Source organism: Gossypium raimondii, chromosome 13 (assembly GCF_025698545.1).
Source record: "Gossypium raimondii isolate GPD5lz chromosome 13, ASM2569854v1, whole genome shotgun sequence".
In the NCBI taxonomy this organism is placed as follows: domain Eukaryota; kingdom Viridiplantae; phylum Streptophyta; class Magnoliopsida; order Malvales; family Malvaceae; genus Gossypium; species Gossypium raimondii.
Window position 1 is genome coordinate 53,601,208 of NC_068577.1, and position 13,969 is coordinate 53,615,176.

General features: G+C 34.5%; 2 protein-coding genes across 5 annotated transcripts; one reads left to right on the forward strand and one right to left on the reverse strand.

The window, feature by feature from the left end:
* Positions 1 to 2,582: 2,582 nt before the first annotated feature.
* LOC105782277 (plasma membrane ATPase 4) lies at positions 2,583 to 9,551 on the forward strand. Its single transcript, XM_012606912.2, has 16 exons — positions 2,583 to 2,854; positions 4,858 to 4,977; positions 5,073 to 5,309; positions 5,404 to 6,165; positions 6,252 to 6,374; positions 6,466 to 6,570; positions 6,657 to 6,801; positions 6,889 to 7,053; positions 7,233 to 7,471; positions 7,575 to 7,607; positions 7,698 to 7,779; positions 7,892 to 8,052; positions 8,131 to 8,304; positions 8,523 to 8,705; positions 8,829 to 9,010; positions 9,098 to 9,551. Exons 1-16 carry the CDS (start codon positions 2,798 to 2,800, stop codon positions 9,192 to 9,194), a joined length of 2,865 nt encoding a protein of 954 aa, XP_012462366.1. The 5' UTR covers positions 2,583 to 2,797; the 3' UTR covers positions 9,195 to 9,551.
* Positions 9,552 to 9,632: 81 nt separating this feature from the next.
* On the reverse strand, positions 9,633 to 12,970 carry LOC105782278 (hypothetical protein). Of its 4 annotated transcripts, none has more exons than XM_012606918.2 (7): positions 12,809 to 12,970; positions 11,070 to 12,114; positions 10,856 to 10,906; positions 10,687 to 10,785; positions 10,443 to 10,592; positions 10,146 to 10,315; positions 9,633 to 9,977 (listed from the first exon to the last, which is right to left on the reverse strand). In XM_012606918.2, exons 2-6 carry the CDS (start codon positions 12,087 to 12,089, stop codon positions 10,187 to 10,189), a joined length of 1,449 nt encoding a protein of 482 aa, XP_012462372.1. In that variant the 5' UTR covers positions 12,090 to 12,114; positions 12,809 to 12,970; the 3' UTR covers positions 9,633 to 9,977; positions 10,146 to 10,186. The 4 variants fall into 4 exon arrangements, with proteins under 4 accessions (XP_012462372.1, XP_012462368.1, XP_012462370.1 ...); XM_012606914.2 differs by having other exon boundaries at positions 9,633 to 10,040; XM_012606916.2 differs by lacking the exon at positions 12,809 to 12,970 and adding an exon at positions 12,546 to 12,774 and having other exon boundaries at positions 9,633 to 10,040.
* Between the last annotated feature and the right edge of the window lie 999 nt (positions 12,971 to 13,969).

Here is a 13,969-nt window from a genome sequence, read left to right on the forward strand (position 1 = left end):
AGTTAATTGTATATTAAAGGGTAAATTTGTAAATAGATAAAAAAAGTATAATATAATAAAACATGTTAAAAATTTTATCATCTTCTTCATCCTATCTCCAATCGAAAACCATAGAAGAAACTAAAGAAAGCTTTAGTCAAACTTTGGTCCTTTGATTTGATTACAAACGAGTGGAAAATTTAGGAAAAAAAGAAAATTACAGAATAGTCCCTATACTTTTGACGTTGCTATAGTTTAATCTGGTAAGTTCGTTCGGTTTAATTTTAATACATTTTAAAGCATATTATATGAACTTAGTTGTTGAATGATGGATAATACATTGATGCATGTAATTGAGAATTGAACAATGAATTGATATAACATTGGCTTTTGATGAAATACCCTGAGCCGGATGAATGTAGGATAGAGTATGATTGACATGCCAATAGGTTATTATGCACGCGGTACGAGATTGGTATGAGATGTGATGATGATTCCTGTATATCTCCTATTCGCTGAATATACCAAGGTCTTACATTTGTTGCAGACTATCATGTCATATTACAGTGTTTTCTAGTGTGTTACCGGGGGTGGATGTTAGCCTATGGGCTATGCACTTAGTGCCAATGTGTGTTATCGGTTGGATTAGCTCATATGAGCGTTTGGTGTGTTCTTGGATGGTTAACCATGTACTCATATCTATATATCATTCATCAGCAATGTTTTAGTGATAATAAAATGATATTGAAATGTCAGAAGTTTGATTTACATCCTTGTTGAGCATCGTCTCACCTGTTGTGATTGTGATTGATAGAAAGCTTTGATTTTTTTTGTCTTGTACTCTTTGAATTGATATGTTTAATACGGTAAGTTTTATCGTTTTAACCTTCAAACTTACTAAGCTTTATAAAGCTTACGCGTGTTATTTGTCTTGTTTCTTGTAGATACTGTTTTGTGGAAATTGGGAGATCAGATTAACTTGGAGAATTTAAACTATTCGAGGACCTTTTGGTAGATTTTGATTACAACTTGACTTATATGGCATGTAATAGGAGGATTAAATACTTTTGTATTAGCTTATAATATTTATGTAGTGGAACTAATGTGTAATGAAATTTGCTATGTTATATGTCCATGTAGTGTAAGCATATATATAACCAAACTAGGTCACATGGGTATGTGGTTGAATGATCACTAAATGGCATATAGATTATGAGCTATTGTATGCTAGTGAGGTGTAAATGTGGTTGCATCATGGAAGTTGGCTATGTTGGTGAAATGTCTAAGTATTTGATTTGTGGTGTCATTGATGACTTATTGGTTAGGACTTACGTTGATAGATTTAATATGTTTTGATTGTTCTCTAATGTATTTGAGGTCTCGTGATCATGTATTGAAAGTTGGTTCAGGTACCTAAGATTTTGGATGAGAATTGTGCATGTTTTGGGTCAATTATGGGCACATACGGCCTGTCACACGACTGTGTGTAGTACACGGGCGTGTGCCCCTAGCGTGTTATGTGCAGGTTGGTCCACACTAGCACAGAAAGTTACACGACTGTGTGAGCTTATATTACACGGGCACAGTTAGTTACACAGTCTGCGTACACGGGCGTGTGGAGTAGCCACACGACCATGTTTGGAGTCACATGGTCTGGGCTCTATCACATGGCTTGGACACACGGCCTTATGACCCCTGTTTTGAAAATTTGTAGTTTTTCCCTAAACTTTCTTCTTTGCTTTGAATTGGTCCCTGCTTGTTTCTAAACTAATTTTAAGGCTTTATAGGCTCAATTTAAGACCCATAAGTCTATGTTTGACTTCAATATGAATTATTTATGAATGTTGTTAATTAATTGATAAGTTCGATGTTACTTGTTGCTAAATATTCTGAATGTACAGTAATACTCTGTAGCCCTAATCCAACGACGAAAACGGACGAAGGGTGTTACAAAATATTTTATTAAATCGCAATTTTTAAACTTATAAATACAATTTTGGTTCTATATACATGTTAAAAGGAAAAAAATTTACAAATACAACCATCATAATATAAATTAAACAAATCTATACTATTAATACTTAAAAGATTGATTGACTGATTGAGTTTATATCACAAATTAATGCAACAATGACTTATTTAAGAAAATGTGAAAAATCTAATATAATATCTTATATAATTAAGGCTATTATTATAATTTATTTTAAAAGAGACATGAAATAACTACATTTTTTTAAAAATGCAAATAATTTATTTATTTAAAAACATTACCCACTTTGGAAAGAAAATCTTCCTTATTAAAAAATAATCAAAATCTTGTATAGTTAACCCCTTTTTATTTTATAAATATTTTTTAAAAATTTATCGATATTGTGTTAAAACCCGACCATGCACAGACCGGACCGGGCACCCAGCGGGCAGCACCCTAATGTGTGAAGTGAATTGAATGAAGCGGCGCGTGGCGGATCGAAACGAGCAAGAAATGGACAGGTTAAGCGGGTCCCATAGCGGCTACACTTTTTGCTATACTACAGATGGAGGGCAACGATTAAGGCTCCTCCTCCGCCATTTCACGTATATATACCCTGAAACAGAGACTCCATTCATTTACGTCAATATAACCAAACCCAAAACAAGGTGTAAACCATACAATAAAATAAAATAACTAAAGAAGAAGGGCAACGTCTCCGTTTATTGTTATACCGTCATTATCTTCGTAGAGTTTTTCATTAGTGTTGCTTCTTAGCATTGGTATTAGCCATTATTGGCTTGTGTATGTGGCTCTAAATAGCTGCTACTACTAATCTAGCTAATACAGATGGCTGGCAACAAGGGCATCAGCCTCGACGAGATCAAGAATGAGTCCGTCGATCTGGTAAATTAAATTCTTTCTTCCATCCTTTAAGTCAATCAAATTTATGCATGTTTTTTTTTTTGAAGTATTGAATTGTGTTTAATTTGGCTTTTAGATCACCAAAAGACGTGATTATACATGAACTATATGTTTTTTGTATTGTTCTCTGTTCTTGAATTTTATAAAAGAAGTGTACCTGAACTTTGCTTCTGGTTTTTTTTTTTAAAGTGAATTAAGCGACGATTTGCTGTTGCTTTTATGAAATAAAGCTATATCTTCATTTTATTTTTCTTTAATTAGTTTGATATCTGTTTCTAGTGAGGTTTACTGCCAATTTTCTTTTCATCTCCAGCATTTACGTGCTTTGATCGCATCTTTTCATCACTCTCTGTATTTTTTCATTTTTTTCCAAAGAAAAAAGAGGTTTAGACTGAGGTAGCTGGCAGCTAGGAGTAAGAGCAGGAATCATTATTTTTCGCCATAAATCTTGCGTTTTTGTTTTCAACGTTGATTTTACTATTGAAAAATAAACAGAAGTTTCCTGTAGCTCCAACGATTTTTAAGAACATGTCTTTATTAGGATTTTTTTTTTCAAAAAGAAAGAGAAAAATGTTAATTTTGTTTTGTTTTTGTTATCGGGAGTTTCTTTGGGTTTTTTTATATGACTGAGAGGGATCACATGAAAAAACAAATTCGCGACTAACTACTGAACAGTGACAAAAATTTGATAAATGGGTTTTTGTTTGACGGCGAAGAAAAGGGTATCATAATATGCCCCATGATCCATCGAACGAAAAAGGAAATGCCCCAAAGTCCCATGTCGACATGCTGTTAGTACATATAGGGGCTGAGCAAGATTTTAAAAAAAACCCGGAAAAATGATTTAAATCAATTTTATTTTATTTGGTTTTGGTTCTATTAGTATTTAAATGTATTCAATTTGGTTTGTTGGTTTAAACTAGTAAAAGAATTTCAGAAATTCACCCTCTGAAAAATCAAAATACTATATTATATAATAACCTTAAAATTTTCAAAACTAATATATTTAAACATTTTATTACATTGATGTGACTCTTAATTAGGTCACCAACCCAATTATAAATTTATAGAAATACCGTTCTTTTAAATTATAATCAATATTATTATAATAATATTTTTACTTTTTATATTTTTAAATAAAATAATTAAAAATATGAAATTATTACCACTTCACCTATCTTTATTACTGAAAAAATTTAAAAGATAATATTTTTAATATAAAATATTCTTTTCATTCACACCGTAAATGTGACAAAATCTATTTATATTTTTATCATTATTTTTAATACATTAATTTTATTATTCAGACCTTGCCAATATCTCTTACCATAATATAAAACAAATCCAACATATCTGCATTAGACTTGTGTTGTTTTGGGGTTTGGAAGTTGAATTATTTAGCTAGGTTACATTTTCTTTAAATTTGTTTTACGTTTGGGCAAAGTTTTCTTTGGGATTAGGTAATAGCTTTATTATAATTATTATTAGAAAAATAGGAGTATGTAATTCTATTTGTAATACTAAAATTACTCATAACATTTTGTTTCTCCAGCTGAAAGTTAGGGTTTGATTTAGGTTTAGTTTATAGCTGAAAAGTAGTTTTTGAAAAACTTTCTTTCAAAATTTTGTTTTTGAAGTATTTTTGGATCATCAAATAAAAGGTTTCTTAAATTGAAGTATTTAATATAATTGTAAAATGTACGGTAAAATATTTAAATATTTTATTTTAGATATAATATTTGAATATAAAAAATAATTTACATTAAATATAAATTTTAAGCAATTAATATAACTTATTTGTTTTAGTCTAAAGGTAGATTCTTTGATTGGTTGTCACTTGGGTGGGGACATATGTTCTTTGTAATGAGACACTTGATTTTCACTTAAATGCATACACATACGAACAAAACAACAATTCTCCTTAGGTGCACTTTTATTGAGGAAGTGGTAATTAAATTGGCTGAGGAAGTGATAATTGCTTATAGGAACGGATTCCAATTGAGGAAGTGTTCGAGCAACTGAAATGTACAAGAGAAGGCTTGAGTACCCAGGAAGGAAACAATCGCCTTCAAGTTTTTGGACCAAACAAACTAGAAGAGAAAAAGGTCCATATTCATTACCATAACCTCCTTACATACCAGTTTCTAAATTTCCAGCTTGTAATCCAGTTGTATAATATGGTATGATATGCTGCCAACAGGAGAGCAAATTTCTCAAGTTCTTGGGTTTTATGTGGAACCCTTTGTCATGGGTCATGGAAGCTGCTGCCATCATGGCTATTGCCTTGGCAAATGGTGGTGGAAGGCCTCCGGACTGGCAGGACTTCGTTGGTATCATTGTCTTGTTGGTCATCAACTCCACCATCAGTTTTATTGAAGAAAACAATGCTGGTAATGCAGCTGCTGCTCTCATGGCTAATCTTGCTCCCAAAACTAAGGTGGGAAATCAACATTCAGCTCACTCAACCGTTCGTTGAGTCATCTTTCTGTCTTTCTTTATTTTAATCATGATGTTCTTGTACCATAATGTAGGTTCTTAGAGATGGTCGATGGAGTGAGCAAGAAGCAGCAATCCTGGTTCCTGGGGACATTATCACTATTAAACTGGGAGACATAGTTCCGGCTGATGCTCGCCTTCTCGAGGGTGATCCTTTGAAGATCGATCAATCTGCTCTCACTGGAGAGTCTCTTCCTGTCACCAAGAATCCTTCGGATGAAGTGTTTTCGGGATCAACCTGTAAACAGGGTGAAATAGAAGCAGTTGTTATTGCAACCGGTGTTCACACTTTCTTTGGTAAAGCTGCTCACCTGGTCGACAGCACCAATCAAGTGGGACACTTCCAGCAAGTGCTTACTGCCATTGGTAACTTTTGCATTTGCTCAATTGCCGTTGGAATAGTCATTGAGTTAATAGTCATGTACCCGATACAGCGCCGCAAGTATAGGGATGGAATTGACAATTTACTGGTACTCTTGATCGGTGGAATCCCGATCGCTATGCCAACTGTGTTGTCTGTCACTATGGCTATTGGTTCCCATAGGCTTTCTCAGCAAGGGGCTATCACAAAGAGAATGACCGCCATTGAGGAAATGGCAGGCATGGATGTTCTCTGCAGTGATAAGACTGGGACCCTAACTCTAAACAAACTTACAGTTGATAGAAACTTAATTGAAGTGTTTGCAAAGGGAGTCGAAAAAGAGCAAGTGCTGCTTTATGCAGCAAGGGCTTCAAGGACTGAAAACCAGGATGCTATTGATGCTGCAATTGTAGGAATGCTTGCTGATCCAAAGGAGGTATTAATTTCATCCAAGTTTTTCTTCTTTTATTGTTACCATTTGGTCCTAGAATTCATTTGTTATCTTTTATACTGATTTTCCAGGCACGTGCCGGTATCCGAGAGGTCCATTTCCTACCATTCAACCCTGTTGACAAAAGAACTGCTCTAACCTACATCGATTCCGATGGAAAATGGCATCGTGCTAGCAAAGGTGCACCAGAGCAGGTAATAATACTGCTTGCTCATTTTGGAATATCCATTTAAAATGTCTTGGTGGATAACTTCTAACCAATATGCTTTCAATGTTTTGAAATAGATCATAACTCTTTGCAACTGCAAAGCAGATGTGAGGAACAAAGTTCATGCAGTTATTGATAAATTTGCCGAACGCGGGCTTCGGTCTTTAGCTGTTGCAAGACAGGTCTACAAAACAAACTTTTGCAAAATTCATGTTGATTAGATTAAGTAAATCGGTGTAGTCATATTATTTAGTTTCCATTTCTACAGGAAGTACCTGAGAAAACAAAAGAGAGTCCTGGAGCACCATGGCAGCTTGTTGGTTTGTTGCCACTGTTTGATCCTCCTAGGCATGATAGTGCTGAAACTATCACAAGAGCCCTAAACCTTGGAGTGAATGTTAAAATGATTACTGGTAAGAGTTGTTTAAATGTTATTTTAATATTGTACATTGTACATAATCTCAAAATGTAAATTTTGTATTATTTTCCTATTATACCAGGGGATCAGCTTGCCATTGCCAAAGAAACTGGCAGGAGGCTTGGAATGGGAACCAACATGTACCCTTCATCTTCCTTGCTTGGTCAAGACAAGGATTCTTCCGTTTCTGCCCTCCCTGTTGATGAATTGATTGAGAAGGCTGATGGATTTGCTGGAGTTTTCCCTGGTATGTTGTGTACCTCAATATGTTATATTCTGGAAAATGGAAATTATTAAAATATATTCTTACATATTTTTGCTTTTTAAAAGAAAGAGTCCTTGGTATATCATTAAATTTATTTGCTATAAGGTCCTCTGCTTAGTTTTTTTTTTTCCACTAACAATTTATTTTCACGTCAATGACAGAACACAAGTATGAAATTGTTAAAAGGCTACAAGAGAGGAAACATATTTGTGGTATGACAGGAGATGGTGTCAACGATGCTCCTGCTTTAAAGAAGGCAGACATTGGTATCGCTGTCGCTGATGCCACCGATGCCGCTCGAAGTGCTTCAGATATCGTACTTACTGAACCTGGGCTTAGTGTCATTATCAGTGCAGTGCTGACCAGTAGGGCTATTTTCCAAAGGATGAAGAACTACACGGTTAGTCATCATATCTCAGCTTACTTTGGTTTGCATTTTTCAGTCCTTTACTCCCCAGGGCAAGTGTTTCTAACATCGTTTCTTGTTCGTTTCGACTTTGCAGATCTATGCTGTTTCAATCACCATCCGTATTGTGGTAAGCATATACACACCTGTCGAGACTTGAACAATGATAAAGCTGAAAATTTTTACAAATGGTTTAGCTCATTCATTTTCATTTTGGCAGTTTGGGTTCTTGTTCATAGCCTTAATATGGAAGTTTGATTTCGCACCGTTCATGGTTTTAATCATTGCCATTCTAAATGATGGTAAGATGATATTTTTATCAGACTGTTGCTTCAATAAGTCTGTTGTGAAATCCACCAGAAAACCTACCATAATCTTGAATCTGATTTATTTCTTTATCACATATATCTATAGGTACAATCATGACAATTTCCAAGGACAGAGTAAAGCCATCTCCACAACCAGATAGCTGGAAACTCAAAGAGATTTTCTCTACTGGCATTGTGCTTGGAGGTTACTTAGCACTAATGACCGTGTTATTCTTCTGGGCAATGAAAGACACTGATTTCTTCTCTGTAAGTACAGCTTTTGCTATGTCCCCATTTATGTGTTATTTTTTATGAGTTTTCTTTTGATTTTTTGCTATATTTCAGGACAAGTTTCATGTTAGGTCACTGAGGGATCGTCCTGAACAAATGATGGCAGCTTTATACCTTCAAGTTAGTATAGTAAGTCAGGCCCTCATTTTTGTCACACGGTCTCGCAGCTGGTCCTTTGTCGAACGTCCTGGACTTCTATTAGTCACTGCATTTATTGCTGCTCAGCTGGTAAGAAAATTTAACTCATAGATGCTTTGTGTTGCAGTGAATACCTGTGTACCACTGAAATTGTGGTGGTTTATATTGTGTTAACAACGTAGTGGAAGTTGATAAATGAAAATTTTCACAAATTCTGCTTCATGGGTTTCATTTTAACTTTATTTTTCAAATGTAACGGATAGCTTCTTGTTACGACATAATGAAGCTTAGCTGCTTGTATTTGGCAGGTGGCCACTTTGATAGCTGTCTACGCTAATTGGCGTTTTGCAAAGATACAAGGCATGGGTTGGGGATGGGCTGCTGTAATCTGGCTTTACAGTTTGGTCACTTATATTCCACTTGATCTTATAAAATTTGCAATCCGCTATGTCCTTAGTGGAAAGGCTTGGGACAACCTTTTGGAGAACAAGGTAGGCTTCAGCATGAATTTCAATCAATCTCTTCATTTCTGATATTTACATACACACACATATATATGTATGTATATATATTTTTGATTCAATGGTTCTTATTATGCTGTGTTCCCATTAAAGACTGCGTTCACTACAAAGAAAGATTATGGAAAAGAGGAAAGAGAAGCACAATGGGCAGCTGCTCAGAGAACTCTGCATGGCCTTCAACCACCTGAAACCTCAAACGTCTTCAATGAAAGGAGCAGTTACAGGGAACTTTCAGAGATTGCAGAGCAGGCCAAGCGCAGGGCTGAGGTTGCAAGGTGAGTTGCACTAATTCCCATTAATATATGGCCATATGCACTGTTTTTTTCCAGGCTTATAATCATAATACATAACATATGTTGTAGGCTGAGGGAGCTGAATACACTGAAGGGTCATGTTGAATCAGTTGTGAAGCTGAAGGGACTTGATATCGATACTATTCAGCAGCATTACACAGTTTAAAGCTAAAGCCACCGCAGATGATGACGATATGCATTTTAATTTGAGACAAACAAAGGATCATTCATGATCTTCCTCCCTTGCTACAAAGAAAATGTTGATGATGAACAAGGCCTATGGAGTATGGCCTATGTTATGAGAAAAAAAATAATGAAACAGGAATTTGTATTATGGTAAGTATTCTAAGATGGTATAGGTTATGTATGTTATGTTCTCATTTGGAACACGGGATAAGCTAGAATAGGGAAGGGAAAGAAGTGTTTTACCTTTTTTATAACTGCAAAATAACAACAGGCTTTCAATTCATAGCCTGGCCTTGTTTGCAGAACCTTGCTTCTTAATCTTCTTCATTTCCCCCAATCCTTTTTTTTCTTTCTTTCCCTTTTTGATGGTTCTACATCTACAATTAGTTCTATGTATATACATATACGCATATATGTATTCAGCAAAGCCAAACCAATTTGCTACTCTCTTATTGTAGCTAATACTAGCCTATCAATATCATTCACCATTTAAGTTAATCTCTAAACATCGAAAGCAAAGAAAAAAAAAGGCAATTTCTTGTCTTGGGCACTAAAAGGAAAGATTACTGTCCTATACGTGAATTTGCAAACAACTATTGTTGATTGATAGATATAAAACTACTGTTGTTGATTGTTGATTGGATATATATGAAGTTGTCCCTTGTTTAGAATTCCTGTATGAAGTTGCACTTGCAGAACCATCATGCTAGGTTGGTCGCGTTGCAGAATGCTTGCAATTTTCTGCATTCTGATGCCTAAACATCTGGAATGGGAAAAGGGCAGTTGCCAAGAGACAAACCGGTCACGCTCGGTAAGTAACATTTGTCTGAATCACATTAAATTTATAGACGAATGAGTTCTTTCCGTTGCTTTATTACTTGACTGACATAAAAGGGATTTTATATTTACGTATTTAAAGAAAACAATGTACCAGTTTGTACTTTGTCCCTTTGATTTCTATTCAACTTCAACTCAATTATGGGGCGAAAATTTGCAAATAGGGCACCAATTCTTCACCTGCAGCCAATTCTGTATGCATGTCACGTGATACCTATGCTCACACTGCAACATCCCTACTTCATCTCCATTTACATATTCTTCCTGAAAAACAAAAATCCATGAATTCTATCTGGTTGAACTCAAACCAGTCCTGATATGAGATGACCAGAGCAAAACTAGCATAAAGTTTGCATTGATAGATGGTGTGGAAAGTTCTATAGGGAAGCACCTGACATATACTACATTTGGTATCATCCTTTTCACCGTCACAGTCGACACTAGCACCTTCATAGATGCTTTTCATAAGGCATTTTGACAATGCTTCTTCTGATAGCACAGTGCTCACATTACCCATCCTTTCTTCTAGATCTAGTAATTCCTGTCATGATATCAAGCAAAGCTAATCTCCATTGTTTTATCTTTAACAATAAACTTAGACTAGAATACATCTTAGTGATGAAACAAAAACAAACCTCATATGACATATTGTCTATATCCAGCCTCATGTCACTATGCTGGTCGTAAAAGTTTAGGCCATCAAGAAACAAGGTGGTCTCTAGAGCAAGTAATTGCTGCAAGACAGAAACCGAATCAACAAAAGACAACCCATCGGGTAGAAAGAGACACTTCAAAACTAGTTACCTCATGTGTCAAATCTTCATCTTGTTCGATCCTCTCTAATGCTAATAACACCTGCATAAAAAATAAAACAATAGCGATAGATGAAGCTTCAGTACTTCAAACAAACTGCTAATGCTTTATGTTAGCCTCTCTCTAGAGAGTATATTCAGTCCCTTCCTCAAGTTCCACAGAAAGAAGGAATATAGAATATAAAGATATAAATATGTTAATATACCTCCCCAATGCCATCAATATTGTAGTGCCAGAAGCTATCACGGTTAACACCGACTTCTGAAGGACTAGATGGCATGGTATCGAGTAAACTCTCGCTTATATTGTCTGGTTGAGTGTAAGAACTAGCACGAGTTGAGGCAATTTCTGTGGAAACAGGATCATTCAAATTGATAGGTATATCAGATCGAGGCACTTGGGGCATGATCACGTGGTACTCGTTTGAACTTAACCTATTTCCATTTGCTTGGTTAGAGAATCTCCCTCTACCATAACTACTGTTTGACCTCCTGGTCCGAACTGAAGCAGCAACACCACTATCCCTCCAGTTTCTGGCTTGCCTTGAATCAGCAGAAATAAAAACACCGTGACTAGGAACGTTGTTCTGTCCCTCCAAAGATGACCCACTCAACTTCTTTCCCCTACTGGAACCGGAGGAACTTCCCTCTCCATCAGAGTTTCTCGTTTTAACTGTGTCTTCCCTGCTTCTAATGCTTGAATCTGATGATGAACAACCAGATGGGACAACATCGGATATGGACCTACATCTTAAATTTCTCAAACCATACCTGCTTGCGTTAACACGAGTTGCCAAGCCCACAGAAGCACTTGGAGATCTCTGAATCATGTTTCTCCTCGATCTTGTGCTCGATGCCACACCAGAACTTCGCACTTCCCAGGAATCCACATTTCCAGATTCAGACTGTGGAACGAGCTCCGACACTTGCAATTCATCCCGAACACTACTAGTTTCCAGCTGAGATGATAGCTTCTTCTGAGGATTTATAGAGGATTTTCTATTGTTACTAACAGTAGGGTTTACTCTAGAGGAACTTCCAATTATTCCCTTTCCATTTCTTGAGCAGCCATTTGGAGTATCATTCATGGAGTTTAGCCTGGCACCACATCCAATTCGATTGCAAAACCGAGCATTTCGTTCTCTGTTATTAACATGATCGTTCAAAACCAGACCTGATCCCTTTCCAAGCCCACCAACACCTCTTTTACCACCATACTCATCCATCTAGGTAAACAAATACCCTTTATACCTGAAAGACATCAAAATAATGCATCATATAACATAATCCTGCAACATGACATAACTTTAGGACAGAGAAAGAGAAAAAAAAAACCCATAAAAACCATAAATTCATTAACAAGAACTAAACCAAAAGTTAAAAAGTTTACAAAAATGAACCATTTATTAAAATCCCAGAAACTTTCCACCCAACAGTTAAAGCCTAAAGGGATACTCAAATTTGAAACCAGAAAGGTAAAGTTCTGTCTTTGTTCAACCTAAACATAATATGTATTGCTGTGTAACCTTGAAGTAAAATGAAAAAGAACACAAAATATTACCAAGAACAGTTTGTAAAACTTAGTCCAAAACCCAAATTCTATTTTACAATCTACAAAATCTACATATATGCATATATATATGTGTTTGAATTATATAACAGAGTTTTTGTAAATTCCAAACCATATTCCCCAAGCTCTTCTTGTAAAGCATCATCGAAATAATCGATCTTTTATACTACTGTTTATAAAGTCGATTGAAACAAAGACAATTATTTGCCAAAGGATCTGGTTTATTATTATTATTATCTGTATTTACTTGAAAAAAATTGTGAGAGAAATAAATAGAGAAAGGATGAAGCTATCTGTGACTGATGAAAAAGAGAAATAATGGATAGAATTTACAAAGAGTTAAATTAAAAGGAAAGAACAGCAATCAAAATTTACTTATTCCTTTGATTCTTTGAATATTCAGAGAGAGAGAGAGAAAAGGATGTTCAAAGACAGAGCAAAGCCAACGCCAATAGTAAGTAACATGGAGAAGAGTTGAAGAAGCAGAAAAACGTGTACGAAACACTGTTCTAGTCCTACTAAAAATAGTAACCCGTACAGCTAATGTTGTATTTTATTGCAAAAACAAACATTAGCGGAAGGGCGAAGTAGAAAAAAGTTTTCACATCGAAATTATTGCGAGAATTTAAGAAGTCTATATTTTTATAATTTTTAAAAAATTAAATTAAAATTTTAAAATATTTAAATAAAAAAATTATTTTAAGGGGTCGGGGTCTTTACCAACCTCTTAGGTACGCACTTGATCAATAGGTGATGATGAATAATTTAATTTAATCATTTCTAACCCCGTAACTTTTACTTTTAGTATGAAAAACGAAATCTCATTATTATATCTTAGATTGTATTTTAGTCTCTCGATAATCAAATTAGTAAAATTTAGTATTTATATTTAAAGTATAATAATAAATTTAATCCTCAATTTTACATATTTATTCAATTTGACCTCTACTCTTTTAATGAAAATAAATTAAATTTTTTAAAACCAATTAGACTAAAGTGTCAAAAAAACATTACTAACAAATTAAAAAATTCTATTAAACCCTTTTAAAATTTAAAATTATAAACAAAATTTATAGATAACAGAGTTTCATGCATGTACATACATTCTAAGCTCTGATATTATAAAGTAATAAAGATATTTACGAAAAGATAAAATGATCTATTTATACACAAAATGATGAACAAATTTACAATAAAAATACTAGATAAATAAAGTGTAATACAAATAAATGTTAAATAAAAACATGATTAAAACTAAATCAGCCAACACTCTTCAAACTTGAGTTTATGTGAAGGTTGAACTAATGGAGATGATAGGAAAATGCAAAGTATTCAACAAATTAATGATACAATGTGTTGTTATGTGTAAAGTAGAGTATGAAAATTGAGTCTGCAATCTGGCTCGACCCTTTAAAATGAAAATTTTTTCATTTAAATCTTTTATAATTTATAAAATTTTAAATTAGTAATGGTGAAATCGCATTTTGGTCTTTTAAAAATGATAAAATTTGATTTAATTTTTAAAAATTAAAAGAT

Coding starts and splice junctions, on each gene's coding strand:
- LOC105782277 (XM_012606912.2), top strand. CDS start 2,798: ATGGCTGGCAACAAGGGCATCAGCCTCGACGAGATCAAGAATGAGTCC. Junction 6,375..6,465: donor GCAAAGGTGCACCAGAGCAG/GTAATAATACTG, acceptor GTTTTGAAATAG/ATCATAACTCTTTGCAACTG. Junction 7,472..7,574: donor AAAGGATGAAGAACTACACG/GTTAGTCATCAT, acceptor TCGACTTTGCAG/ATCTATGCTGTTTCAATCAC.
- LOC105782278 (XM_012606918.2), bottom strand. CDS start 12,089: ATGGATGAGTATGGTGGTAAAAGAGGTGTTGGTGGGCTTGGAAAGGGA. Junction 10,907..11,069: donor ATATTGATGGCATTGGGGAG/GTATATTAACAT, acceptor TTTTTTATGCAG/GTGTTATTAGCATTAGAGAG. Junction 10,316..10,442: donor CCAAATGTAGTATATGTCAG/GTGCTTCCCTAT, acceptor TTTGTTTTTCAG/GAAGAATATGTAAATGGAGA.